This window comes from Pteropus alecto, unplaced genomic scaffold (assembly GCF_000325575.1).
Source record: "Pteropus alecto unplaced genomic scaffold, ASM32557v1 scaffold52, whole genome shotgun sequence".
Taxonomy (NCBI): Eukaryota; Metazoa; Chordata; class Mammalia; order Chiroptera; family Pteropodidae; genus Pteropus; species Pteropus alecto.
The window spans coordinates 2,759,868-2,773,776 of record NW_006433941.1 but is presented as its reverse complement, the minus strand read 5'-3'; the positions used below and the strand labels follow the sequence as shown (position 1 = coordinate 2,773,776).

The following is a 13,909-nucleotide window of genomic DNA, read 5'->3' as shown; positions in this document are numbered from 1 at the left end:
AGGGTGCCAGCATGGTCAGGTTCTGGTGACAATGCTCTTCTGGGTTGCAGACTGCTGACTTCTTGCTGTGTCCTCACCTGGTGGAAGTGCAAAAATTTTATGATACCAGTCACGAGCTCAACAAAAAGTATCTAGGAGTTAACCTAATAAAGAATGCACAGGGTAATACAAATATTTATTTAGTGTTTACTTCATATACAATATTGGTCAAAACAGAGGAGCTTACATTTAGAATGGAGATAGGGAGACAGTAAACAAATAAACACATAAGTATATGTCAAGTATCATTAAGAAATTATAAAGCTGAATAAGGGAGATAGTGAATGACATTATAGAGCTACCTAATTTTATATAGGGTGTTGAGGAAAGACACTGGTGTTAAAGATGACATTCAAACAGAGATTTGAAAAAGACAAGGAAATGAGAGCTCTGTAGATATCTTGGGATAGAGCTTGGTAGGTTGATGAATAGCCAGGAGGTTGGAATGGTTTGAGGGAGTGGCGTTGAGGGTAAAGTAGTGGTGGAGGATAAGGGAGAGAGGTTGGAGACCAGATCCCTAGAGCAATGATTTTCAAACTCTTTTGACCATGATCCACAGAAAAAATACTCATACACACGTTTTATACTGTAACCAGTATGCACAGAACAGAAACAAAAGTTCATTGAAACAATACTTTTTCTTGTTACATGTAATGAACTCTAGAGTTTTTTCCTTCTCTTTTGTTCTATTTCATTCTCTTATTTCATTTTTAAAAAATGGCTGATTGTGTGGCACTAAACTGATTTATATGAATCGCTAACAGTATGAACTTTGGATTTAACTCTAAGTGGGAAGCCAATCAAAAATTCTGAGCATAAGAGAGGCTTTTTTTTTTAACTTAACTTTTGTTAAAATTTACTCTATGAAAATTTTCAAACATACACAAAAGTAGAGGACATAGCATAATGAACTCTCATTTATCTATCAGCCGTTGTCAACAACTATCAACAATTTGCCATTCCTGTTGCACCTAACCTATCACCCCACACACTTTAAATAAAAGGTTATACTAAGGGCTTTGAAATTTTTTTGTGCTGGGGTGGGGGTAGGAGGAGTCCAGTTGAGAGAGTGTCCCATGGGGTTTCCCTCCTAGTCATTGAACCTCAAATTGTAGAGGCCTTAGTTAGAATTTCTTCAGAAATTCTGGCACAAAGATTTCATGGTTGAAGTCTCACTTGTTTGAAGTTTTACTATCTTTTCAGTAGCATCTTTATGGATGCCAGAGCCTTCTGGCCAGAAAAGTGCTTAGAAAGACAGGATCCAGACCACAGGGGTGAAAACTGGATAGGCTGGATTTAGACAGAATTCTCCTCCTCAGAGGTATGGTGGGTGGTGGAGGTACCAGTAAGTCTGGGGCTGTCTTAGAAGTTACGTTATGCACCTTTTGACGCCTTCTGCTTCTAGATGTGATAAAGAGACCAACAACTCAACTGTCATCAGTCTTGTCCCAGTAGATCCGAACAGAACTACACCCTGATGTGGTGGAGGGTTGGCTGCAGAATGTACCCTCAAGGAGCTAAATTAACCGAGTCTCAATAGAAGACTGTCGTGGACATGAAAGTGGCTAGCAAAGAGGAAATAACAACTAAGAATAACGTGACACTTTTGGGGGGCAGTGAAGTAAATAAACATTGTGGTCTAAGAAAAGTCTTAGTTCTTCACCCAAGGAGGGCCCCACTTCTCCATTATCAGAACTCTACACTTTGGTGATAGGAACCCAAACAGCCATCTAAGGACCACATACTTTCTCTGAGCTGAGGGTGCAAATGCGTAGAACCCACTGAAGACCGTGCCACAGAATGTGAGAGCTCAGGGCATCAACCGGGATTCCTGGAAAGATTCAGAACCTCAAGCGTGGGACTGTTGTGTCCGGCTCTTAGAAGCAGTGCTACAGCTCCGCTTATTGTGTGGAGAGTAACCAAGGTACAAGCTCACCAGCCTAGACGAGACCTCTAGAGCAGAGGTCTCCAGACCCCGCCCCCGACCCGGGCCCCAGCTTAAAACTTTCAACAGTCCTTGATTAAACGCCCCCAATGGCTCCTCTCCACCTTCGCTGAGACAGTCAACGTTAACCTCTCTTTTCAGGGCCACCCAAGTGCTTGTCTCTTCTAGCAGAACAAGCCGGGCTTCTCAGAAGGTCTCAACCTCAGCCCGGCCGCTGCATTTTCAAGTCCAGGCATCGGTGTGAGCTGGACTACATTTCCCTAGAGCCTCCGCGCTCACTTTCGTTTCCTGCCCCTTTGTTCGGAAGCACTCTGAGCGCGGCGTGTCTGTGTCCTCGCGGTCCTTTCTTGCTGTGACCCGCCCATTCTGGACCCGGGAGGAGCACACGCTGTTCAGGAGTGTGTGTCTGTCCAGCAGGGAATTGTCAGATTTGGGGGCTCTCCCTCTGGGTCTGTCCCCGGGCCCGCTGATCTGGCCATAATCCTTTCTGCTGGACTAGGGTGATATAAGGTTGTGCGCTGACACCTTGACCCTACCCCTCTGCTGTGGGTTTTGTGTGTACCTGACATTGGTGTGTGAATGTTTAATGCACGAGAAAGCCCCAGTCCTTTACTGGGAAACAGGCTGAGGGCCTGCATAACCTGAAGCGCTTAGCCGAAAGGTGAAGCAGGTGAGGCCCAAGGCTCCCAGTGCTTGGGTTACATCAGAGACCAAAGCGCGTGCGCCTGTGTGTCCTTGCAACCCACAGTGTGGTGGAACCATTGTGTAGACTTCTACAGTGTTAATGTGGGAGGGTGTGGATGTAAGAGATCCATTTGTGTACATCATGAGAAAGTGGTATTGCTTAGTGATGAGACAGACAAGTTACTGAACTTTGTGCCTCTTATTCCTTATCTGTCAGAAGAGTTTTACCATAGGTAATGGTTGTGGAGTTTAAATGTAATTTTGATATGAAATAGTTGCCATGGTACCAGGCACCAAGTAAAGGTTCAATCAGTAGTAGTGATTATTAATAGTAGGCCTCCATCTCCTCATTTGTACATAAAAAGAAAAAACCCAGGGAGGAAAAGTAACTTGTTCTTTGTCACCCAGCCAATTGGCACATTGTAGTAATTAGAACCCAGGGGCTCTCACTCTCAGCAAGGTACTTTCCGCCAAGGCTACACTTGTGTATGCGGCTGGCATCTTGGTAACAGTATCTTTACCATTGTCTGCGATTTTTCTGTGTTCCTGAGTGTCTCTGCAGGGCCCTGGGGTAAAGGTTATATGGAGACTTGCCTGTGTTTAGGGCTTCCTGAAGACTGAGTGACTGTGGAAGTCCTTAACTTTAGTCTTAGCTCAAAAGATATTGCTCCAGATCCCTGGTTATGGTTGTGAGTGGGGTCTCAGAGGATGAAAAAAATACTATGAAAAAGGGAAAAAATTCAATCTAGAATCTCTTGTCAAAGTTTCTAGAAGGATGATGGTAATTCCCCTGAAGAGATGTGGAGGACTTGGATGAGGTTGCTATACCCAAATGGTGGTTCAAAGGCTGTGATTGTGGAGGCTTGGACCCTCAAACTCCAGAACAGAGGTAAGAAATACACATAAGAAAAAGTTCTGCCATTACCTAGGCATCTACAGTGTGCATGTGCAGTCTCGTAGTCTTTTTTCCTTTTTTTTTTTTTTTAACGACAGCCTTGTATATTACGTGTGGGCAGCTCTGAGAGCTTAGGCAAGCCATTAGTTACCTCATTTGTAAAAAGTGATTTATTGGAAGTATCTGTACATTGTGAGTGCTCTATAAGTAGTAGTAATTTTACTAATATCATCATTCCCTTTTTACTTGAAGCTCTAAAAAAGTAAGAAATCTTACTCTTCATACTCTATTACACTAGATACCTCTCCAAAGGGTGAAAGAGAGGGCAAGTCAAGTTCTTTGGAAAGAGAGAAGGAAATGAGCATGGAGAAGCTGATCAATTGTTTGGCATTATAGCACAAGGGAGAGTTCAGGCACACAGCTGGGGCCTACATCAGCAGAGTCCATGACCTTGGTCTCACTTATGGCAGGGTTGGAAACTGCTTTTTGGTTTCCTTTCTGTTCCCTCTTAAGAAGTGTCTGCCTTAAGGAGATACAAAAGGATGGCCCAGATGAGGAGGGATTTCCATAGTCTATCTATAGTCTGTTTGGTTTTCCTCAAATATCCTGCCTCAGCCCCTTCAATTTCCCAAGGCCTTGGAACTTAGGAGTTCCTATCTCTACGTTATCCTTCACTGATTGTCACAGTTCAGTACAGGAAGCGGGTAGGCATATAGGGAATTTTGGGCTTAGGAGTATGATCGAACATTGATTATACCTTTTGTTTTCATAAAAAAAGGATAGAAAGAAAACCCCATAAAATCTTGGTTAGTGGTGATGTGCAGAAAATAGTAATAATTAACTGATAACTAAATGACCTTTAGCGAGCGCTTTTTCTGTACCCTTTATATGCATCAGTGTACAATGCTTTCCCCATTTTTCAAATGAAGAAACAAGCACAGAGGAATCTTGCTAATGGCCATGCAGAGCCAGGATTTAAAAGCAGGCTGCCAGCCCCACAGCTAGTGTTCTAGTGAGAAAAGATTGTAGGAGGCATAGATTTAGGAAAAAATGTGAAGCCTTGTACTGTTTATAATGCCTGAAGGCTTGAAATACCTACTTCTTTCCTAAACAAATCTACTGGGGACTTTAAGTATCGCTTTTGGTGGGTGAGGGAGGGGAAGAATTGAACAAATAATAAACTGTAGAATATTAGGAAAACAGAATTATCTGTAGAAAAAAATAAATATAAGTCTACCACCCAGAGATGAAGAAGTGCTCAAAGGTGTTACGATCCTTTTTCTTCCTATAGGCAAAAAGTCAAAATGGGAAAGTAAATCATGAACAGAAGGTTGCTTGATGGGTGTGGAATCAGACAAAGGGAGTTAGGTGGATCATTAATTTATTTCCAACACTTTGGGCCTACTGTCTTGTCAGGCACACTCTGCTAGGTGCTTAGGATGCAGACGTGAATGAAATGACATTGCAGTTTAGTGGATTGTGTGTGTGTGTGTGTGTGTGTGTGGTGGAGCCAGCCTAGGATGGCTGCAGACTTAGAGTGGGCCGGGAACACTCGTGATCTGGTGGCTGAAGAGCCCTGTGACCTTGACTGTTGGGAATGGGCACTGCTGCCCTTTGCCTCTGTGGCTCGTTTTTCTTGTTCTATGAAGTTGGATGGTTTCTCCATTTGTAAATAAAGGAGTTGAGGCTAGAGGTCTTTTAAACTTCTCTCCAACCTTAATAGTATGTGTAGATTTTTTTTTTTTTTGTCACAAGGATCATTCTCAGAACAAAGGCTCAAACATATCCTGAACCCAGTTAATGATCATACCTTTCCCTGACTAAATTTCCATTCAGTATACTCTCTGAGGTTGTCTTTTGAAGCTTCATTACTGAGATTTCTGTGGAATCCTTCAAACCGTGTGACAGCCAAGGTCAGAGGCACATTTTGTGATAAGTGATTATTTCTAATCTACTAGGTCTGAAATACATAATGACAAACTGGATTTCTTTATTACTCTTTCCTGCTAGCTTTGCCACTTAAGGACTCTGCCCTTTTCCAAAATGGGTATCTTGAGGAGGAGATCATGGCTACTTTTCTCCAGGCAGTGAAGTCCCAGGTAAGTTGAGGATTTTCCTCTCATCTCTAAAATTTCATTTTAATTCTTGAAGCAAATAAACTTTTTCTTAGCATGAAGCGTGTCAGCCCTATTAGCATCACCAGTTTTAAAAGATGGGATCAGGTGGGTGGGATGGACTGTCAACATAATGATGACTGTGTGTTCCTCAGTTGTGTGGAAGTAGCATGGAGATAAGGGGGCTTGTCAGCTTCTCCCATCAATTGACAGTAGGAGAGATAGGGAATTTGAGGCCCCTTTAGCAGATCATTGAGGAGGAGGACTGATAGAGCATGGTTGGATGAGAACCGAGCTTCCATTTGTTTATTTGAGACATTTAGCTTAGATATACAAAGGCATGAGACATGTCTTGCTTCTATCTGCTTAGGAATTAATTCCCTGGGGAGAAAAGACATGTACAAAATCTGTGTGGTACAAGTCAGCAAAATTATTGAGGGTCTACTTAATAATAAAGTGTTTTTGGAAAAAAAATGTATGAATTCAGAGGAGAGTGAGCAAACGTGTCTGCCTGAGAGAGATTTGGAAGGCTTTATTCATTCAACCAGCATTTTTAAGGTACTCTCAGGCTAATGGAATAGTGAGATTTGAAATGGGCCCTAAAGGATGAGTGGATTTTTGATAAGAAAGATTTGCGAAGTCAGTGATATTAATGGCTTAGGATTGAGGAGAAATACTGCTTTCTCTGAGACAGAAAAAAAGAAAGTACACTGAAATCATAGATATACTGTCTTATAAAAACTTAAGAGGGTTCTGATCTGTTTGCTTCCAGTCTGTTCTATGTACTAATAATCATAGTCAAAGTTTGTTCCTAGATAAAATTCTCAAGCTTGGGATATTTTTTAGTTTCTTACTAACCATGTCTCTTTCTTATTGAAAATAATCTTAAGGCCCCTGAACATTAGCCTTGGTTGGGAAGGCTATATATCCTTAATCTGATCTTTTTACAGGGCTAAGTCATTTTGTTTAGCTGAGAAATTTTAATAGGCCTTTGTTGTTCAAAGCCTTTTTTAGACTTATTTCCTATTGTATGAGTTCTAAAAAGAGTTTGCTTTTCCAATCATGTGAAGCCCCAAATTTCTGGACTCTATATTCCATTTTTATTTTGGCTTGAAAATTAACAAATTCTTTTTTGAGCTCAACTCTTTTTTTCTTTGCCAAATAGATCCAGTAGCATCCTATACAAACTAGTATTCTGGCTCTTTCCAACCTGTTCCCCTATAGCTACAAGATTGATGAGCCAATGCCACCTGTATATTTTATGTTTTTGTTATGATACCTTCCAATTCAAGGTGCTAGTTTCTGAATTAGTTAGTGTTGGGTAACTTATAACTGGTCTAACCAATAGATCCAATATATATAATGGCCCCAATACAATAGAAATTTATTTCTTGTTCTTATAACCCTATGACTGGGTCAGCAGATTGATAAGGTGGCCATTCAGGGCCTTAAGCTAGTTGAAGCTCTATTGTCTTAACCACATGGCCACTGAACTCCCTTTAGGTGTCATCTTCATACCAGCTAGCCAGAAACGGAAAGCAACATGGAGGAATATATGTGAGTCAGGTTTGGAAATGGCACACCTTACTCTGCTTGCATTCCATTGGTTAGAACTCAGTCATGTGGCCACATTTAACTGTAAAGGAGGTTGGGAAATGTTTGCATACCTAGAAAAGAGGAAGAGTACTTTAGTGAGCAGTTAGCAGTTTCTGGTACTCTCTTCAAACATTTAGGTTGTTTAAAACTATTTTGCTGTTTTAAGTTATAAATAGATAAGAATCTTCATTTATAACTCTTTTCCCATATTTCTGACCATTTTCTTATAATTTATTTCTGGTTATACAATTACTATGTCAAAAAGGTATACACATCTTAAGATTCTTCAACATACAATAAAATTTTGCCTTTGACACTATGACCATATTTGAATCAATTTCCTCCCCATCCCATTAATTTCTCCTAATTCTGCCTCATTCAACCTTTTCTTTAGAACCACATGTCAGTATTTCAGGGCTTTGTGTTATTCAAGGACATGGCTGTGAACTTCACTGAGGAAGAATGGAGAGAACTGGACTCTGCTCAGAGAGTCTTATACAGGGATGTAATGCTAGAGAACTATAGAAACCTGGTCTTTTTGGGTAAGGTTGGGTCCTCTCACCTCAGGTTGGCTTTTGGGATGCCTTTGCTTTCTAAAGATTCCTTTGCTCCTATTAGGGGAAAATGAGGCTTTGGTTATTTTTTTTTCTCCAGAATCGAGATATCAGAACCTTAAACTATTTCTTACCCTGTTGGTGTAGAAAATATTCACTCACTTTTGACAACGAGTTATCCTGTCTACTCGCTAAAATGCAACAGAGTTGGATGAAAATAGGGTGGTCTTTTGTCTTTTGAACTTACAATCACATTCTGTTTCTTTCCCTTGTGCAGGATTTCCATTTTCGAAACCTGATATCGTCTCGCAATTGGAACAAGTGGTAAACCCACAGATGCAGGAAGGAGAAGTGCTAAGCAGCAGCTGTACATATAAGTGAGAACAAGGCAGATAACATTTTTCAAAATATGAGTAAGGGTTTCTTCTTCAAATCTTCCAGGCCTATAGAAAACGTTGAGGTCCCCTCCAGTCTCATCTTCACTTGGACATATCAGAGTCCTGATAGCCTACCTTCCTACTTCTTCCCAGACTTGAGGAAGGGATGCTTCATCCTTAAAGTTATAATCTTAATGCTTGATCCAGAGATCATTGTTGTGCCTTGCCCTTGGCATTTTATGAAGTTATTCCCTTCTTCTGTCAGTAACTGGAGACTCTCCTTTACTCACTTTGTCTTCATTGTACCTAGTTTTTTCCTACCTAAAAAGTATGAAGAGAATGAAGAATTTGAATGTAGTTTTAAGGAATATAATTTTACATTCAATTTTAAATATTTAAAATTGATAGAATTAGCTGAGTACATGTGGGAGGTGAGGGAGTAACAGACAAAGATAATTCCCAGGTTTCTGGTTTGGATGTGTAGGTGGATGGAAGTTCTCTTCCCTGAGATGGAGAACACAGGAAAAGTAGTAGAGTCGGGGAGTAGAAGATGAGTTCCATTTTCCTAAATTGTTTGAGTGTCTACAGAAGTTTAAACCAGTGGTTCTCAACCAGGGACGATTTTGTCCCAAGGGCACATTTGGCAATGTCTGAAGACTCAGCGAGTACTGTGGGCATCTAGTGGGTAGAGGCTAAGGATGCTGCTAAACATCCTACAGTGCACAAGACTGCCCCTCCCTAAAGATTTGCTTGCCATCTTTGAGAAACTCTGGTCTAAATGAAGATATCTGGAAGGTAGAAGAATATAAGGAGGATATGTCCAGTAAGTATTGGTGAAGGAAAGAGATTGCAACTGGTAGTACAGATTTGGGAATTATCTGAGAATATGGTAATTGAAGTCATGTGAGTGGATGAGATCACCAATAGAGCATGAAAAATTTCAAGAGAACCTAGAAGCCTAAAGAACATACACATTTAAATATCTGTCATTATATGTATATCTTGAGTAATTTTCAAAAGTAAACATGTAGAGAAAAAACTGGTGACAAATATAGTAAAATGATAATTATTTTTATTTTTAATAATGGGCAATGGCAGTAAAGGTATGTTATATAAATTTTTGTATTTTTAAAATTTATTAACATAAATAAATGAAAGAGAGTCCAAAAAGGATACTAAGAAAGGATGGCCAGAGTTAGTTAGAAACCAGGCCAAGTTAGTTGCTGCAGAAGTCAATAGAAGAGATTATTTCAAGAAGAAAGGGAGGGGCTCATAGTGTTATGTGCTAGAGAGAGCAAGTATAAAAGACCTGAAAGTGTCCATTGGACTTAACATTAATAGGTGTTCCTTTTTTTTGGGTAACCTAACAGTGGATTAGTTCCCCTGTTACCATTTCTGTCTTCTGATTAACTTCTATTGCCTTCTTTTAACTTTCATTTTCCTGCATTATAGAAGGTTGTCAAATCCACATATTGAGATTACTTTGAAAATAGTCCTTAACTTACAAAGACATATGTGCTGTGTTTGTTTAACCCATGATGAGGTTGAAAGTATACTTATAAGATCTCCAATTACAAAGTCCCAACATTACAACAATTAAAAAGTATGTCATGTGTAGTTTACCCATAATAAAGCTGAACTAGTACTAGTAGTAGGTCTAATCTGATCCTCCTAAAATTTCTGCATTCTCCTGAACATTGACCCTCTTTAAGCCTGTAATGACTGTGAGAAGGCCTTTAGTGATCGATCAGCCCTTATTCGACATCAGAGAACTCATATTGGAGAAAAACCCTACAAATGTGAAGAATGTGGTAAAGCCTTCAGTCAGAGCTCCACTCTCATGAAACAAAAAAATCCACACTGGAGAGAAACCTTACACCTGTAAAGATTGTGGGAAGGCCTTCAGCCAGAGTTCATTACTTACTCAACATCACAGGGCTCATACTGGAGAGAAACCATTTGAAAGTAACAAGTGTGGAAAAGCCTACAGTAAAAGTGCCCATCTTACTCAGCATCAGAGGATTCACACTAGAGAGAAACCTTGTGAGTGTAATGAATGTGGCAGAGCTTTCAGGTATAGTTTAGCCCTAATTAGACATCAGAGACTTCACAGTGGAGAATCACTCTGAACATGTGGACAAATTCATTCAGACTTTTCATTCACTTAGTAAATACCAAAGAATCAAACTTTCACAGGTTATTACAATTATGATACTTTTTCATTTTAAAGAATAAAAATACCCCCCTCTATTTACTCCTGCAAAGTGTTAGCTGCCAGAATACCACAAATCCAAGTAAAGAAACATCCTAAATCTGGAATAGCCCAAGAGGCTCAAAACATCAGTCTTTATATGTGTGTGTGTGTGTGTGTGTGTGTGTTTATCCATACTTGAAAATAGCTAACGTCATCATGAAGTAATCCCCTCCATCCCTGGCCCCAGGAATAGGCTATTCCAACATGCCAAGGAATTCTAGTTGTTCAAATTGAGCTTGTTGCCCCTTGTATTGATTGTGATAGTACTACGTTCAAGCTAAATAGAGAAACTCACGGTTGTTTATATATCATAATACCACCTTCCTATAAATCTTTGCCCTAATATATAGTCATTCCTACCCCAGTGTATACCTGTTTTACCTTGTCCAGTTTTCTGTGCTCATCTCACAGAGGCAGTATGGTATGTATCCCAATTAATAGGCTAGTTGTTGAGACTGATGACACTTCACACCAAGAGAATTTCAAAGTATTACTCATACAAAGGACTTCTGAGAAGAGCAGGGTTGGTGCAAGCCAATCTGGAATGGCAATAGCAAAGAGCAGGTTGGGCCATTTTAGTGGCTAGGATGTGGGGCTAGAGAAGTCACCATGCATGGGTTTGTGGGGTTCAAGCTTGCAAGATTCAAACTCCATTGGCAAGAGCCCGGGAGGTATACACATATTTCCTTATCTAAAGTACCAAATGTATGGAGTTGGGGGAGGAAGGGGAGAAGCTCAAATGCTAGCAATGACCAGATATCAGAAATGGAGTCAGACTCTTTATACATTCATTTTTCTCAGAAAATCTTTGTTCACTTATTTCAAAATAACTTTTTAATGTTACTGTGTTTTTTTCTTTCAAAGAATCTATTTTGCTTTTATCATCTTCCCCATCTTTTGGTTCACAACCTTCTCAGGAGCTTCCCATTGTAATCTGAAACATGCCCCAGTATGTAGAGGGAGAAACCAAAGAAAGAGGCAGCCACTCAAGATTGGTTGGTGGCAGTTTTAATGAGCAAGGGAACTTAAGAGGCTTATCTTGGGCAATTGCAAGATGATAATTTTCTGCACCTGCCCACCAATCTTTAAGGTTTATATAGAGGCCTTAACAAGGTTCAGTTCTATATTCCATGCAGATAGTCTCAACACCACATTTCGATCTCAAGGTTTTATCCTTGGGGTAGATTCCGGGAATGGGGAAGACAAGTGGAACACACATTCCAAGGACTGGAGGGGGTGGAAAGCCACCTATTGCCTAGGTGCAGCTCAGGGGTCATGTCTTCTTGGTCATGTCCTCCCCCAACATCTTCCTAGGATCTTCTTTTACCTTTTCCCCAAGGCTGAAGTTATAAGTATCACTTCTCAGAAAGTAAACGTTATTTACCCTGGAAACTGACAGTCTTACATGGTACTGTTTTATGCAACTCTGACAGGAGAGTCGGGAGAAGATTGAGCCAATACTTGTAGAAAACATTTTAGAAAAATATATAGCCTATGACTTTCTATTAAAGTACCATCAGATTAACTTACCTGGGGTTGTCTGATAAAAATTCTTGTACATGACCTTAAGAAATTTTATGTGCGCTTAATGAAGCCAGGTATTTACTGGTCACACCTTGACTTTTTACATATATGCAGTTTATCTTTCTTTTAAGTTATCCTAAGGTTAAATTGATCTTAAGTTTCTTTTTTTAGGTTTCCATGAATTATGTACCCTTACTTTTTTCTTTGTTGTTGGCATTTTCAGTTACCCAAGAGAATTATTGTATAGAATTGGAGTCTCTTGATTATCATTTCAGATTTACTCGTCAGAACTGCTTTATATTTTTCTCACTAAAAGGGCTTCTCTGACCTCTTCCTGATTACCAATTTTCTTACCATTCTCTTCTATTTAAAACATTTATACAGTGTTAGGTCCAGCTTAAAGTTCAACAGGGCTTGAGTTTCATAGCTGAAAAGCCCAACTTAAGGTAGAGAAGAAAGGATTTTAGTTCTGAAAATCAGCTGTAAGACAAAATGCTTTGAAGAAATAGTGAAATAATTTTTGAATACCTGAAATCCTACTAACTTTGAAATTGAAAGCGGTGGAAAAGTTATCTATAACAGTGTCCATAATTAGAATCATACCTCTTAAAATAATGTTTATTAACAACTTAAGTAATAAAGTCACAAACTTTGTCTTCCCTGGAGTCAGCTTTGTTTGTAGATAAACCTTAGCTCTTCCTTCAGAGGCCTCATCCATGATAACCTGGTTTAGAATTAAAAACTCAGGACAGGTGTCCTTGAACAAAAGACCTGTCCTAGAATGGGTCGGTAGCATGAATTTGTGGATTGTATTGTAGTGAATAGGTTTAATTCTATTGTAGTCTAAATATAGTTCAGATTCTGAACTATTAAGATTTCTAGGACATGATGGTGACAAGATATTTGAAATCAGAACAGTTTCAGAAATTTTATGACTCAGACTATCTCTTCTTTTAATATGTGCCTTCAGTAGTAGGATCTATGCTTTTACACTTTAATGTTTCTAACAGGATCATCTTAATGCTTTCTATACTTGCCCTCTTGTTTGAGAATATAATCCCTCTCCTTTTACTACTTAAGCTAAAACTCTGTGTGTTTGTTTGGTTAAGGCAAGGTCTTGGGGGTGGCGATTGTGAATTTTGGAGTTTAATTTAAGGCTTTATATAATACATTTTTTGATATTTTCATCTCTTTTTGGAAGGTAATATGGATTCTTCAGTTTTTATTTTATTATATATTTTTTATGATAACATTGATTAATGAAATCCAATGTTTCAGCTGTACACTTTAACAGTAAGGCATATATATATTTACACTATGTTCATCTCCCATAGTTATATTTCTTTCTGTCACTACATACTTGACACCCTTTATCCTGTCTATCGGCCCCTACCCCGACCCTCTATCCTCTGGTACCACTAGTCTATAGTCCGTGTCCATGAGTCTCTGTTTGTTTATCCTGTTCATTTGTTGCTTTTAGGTTTATATCACACATATAAGTGATATCATGTGGTTTTCTACCTTTTCTGTCTGGCTTATTTCGCTTAGCATGATTATCTCGAGGTCCATTCATGTTGTCGCAAATGGCATATTTCATCTCTTCTTATGGCTGAGTGATAGATATTCCATTGTATATATGTACCACATCCTCTTTAGCCAATCATCTATCGTAGGACCCTTCAGTTGTTTCCATGTTCTGGCCACTGTGAATAGTGCTGCTATGAATATCAGTGTGCAAATATCTTTTCGGATACGGGTTTTCAAGTCTTTGGGGTAAATACCCAGTAGAGGAATTACTGGATCATATGGTAGATCAATTCTTAGTTTTTTGAGGAACCTCCATACTGTTTTCCATAGTGGCTGTACCACTTTGCAGTCCCACTAGCAGTGTATGAGGGTTCCTTTTTCTCTGCATCCTCTCCAACAT

General features: G+C 39.4%; 1 protein-coding gene across 1 annotated transcript; it reads left to right on the top strand.

The window, feature by feature from the left end:
* The first annotated feature begins 3,475 nt into the window (after positions 1-3,475).
* Positions 3,476-9,241, top strand: LOC112477040 (zinc finger protein 300-like). Its single transcript, XM_025044352.1, has 4 exons — positions 3,476-3,557; positions 5,574-5,662; positions 7,668-7,815; positions 8,105-9,241. The coding sequence occupies exons 1-4, from the start codon at positions 3,482-3,484 to the stop codon at positions 8,206-8,208; spliced, it is 417 nt and encodes a 138-aa protein (XP_024900120.1). The 5' UTR covers positions 3,476-3,481; the 3' UTR covers positions 8,209-9,241.
* The last annotated feature ends 4,668 nt before the right edge of the window (positions 9,242-13,909 follow it).

Excerpts from the sequence above, each read along its gene's own strand:
- LOC112477040 (XM_025044352.1), top strand. The coding sequence starts at position 3,482 with ATGAGGTTGCTATACCCAAATGGTGGTTCAAAGGCTGTGATTGTGGAG. Across the intron at positions 5,663-7,667 it reads TCCAGGCAGTGAAGTCCCAG|AACCACATGTCAGTATTTCA; the intron begins GTAAGTTGAGGA and ends CCTTTTCTTTAG. Across the intron at positions 7,816-8,104 it reads TAGAAACCTGGTCTTTTTGG|GATTTCCATTTTCGAAACCT; the intron begins GTAAGGTTGGGT and ends TCCCTTGTGCAG.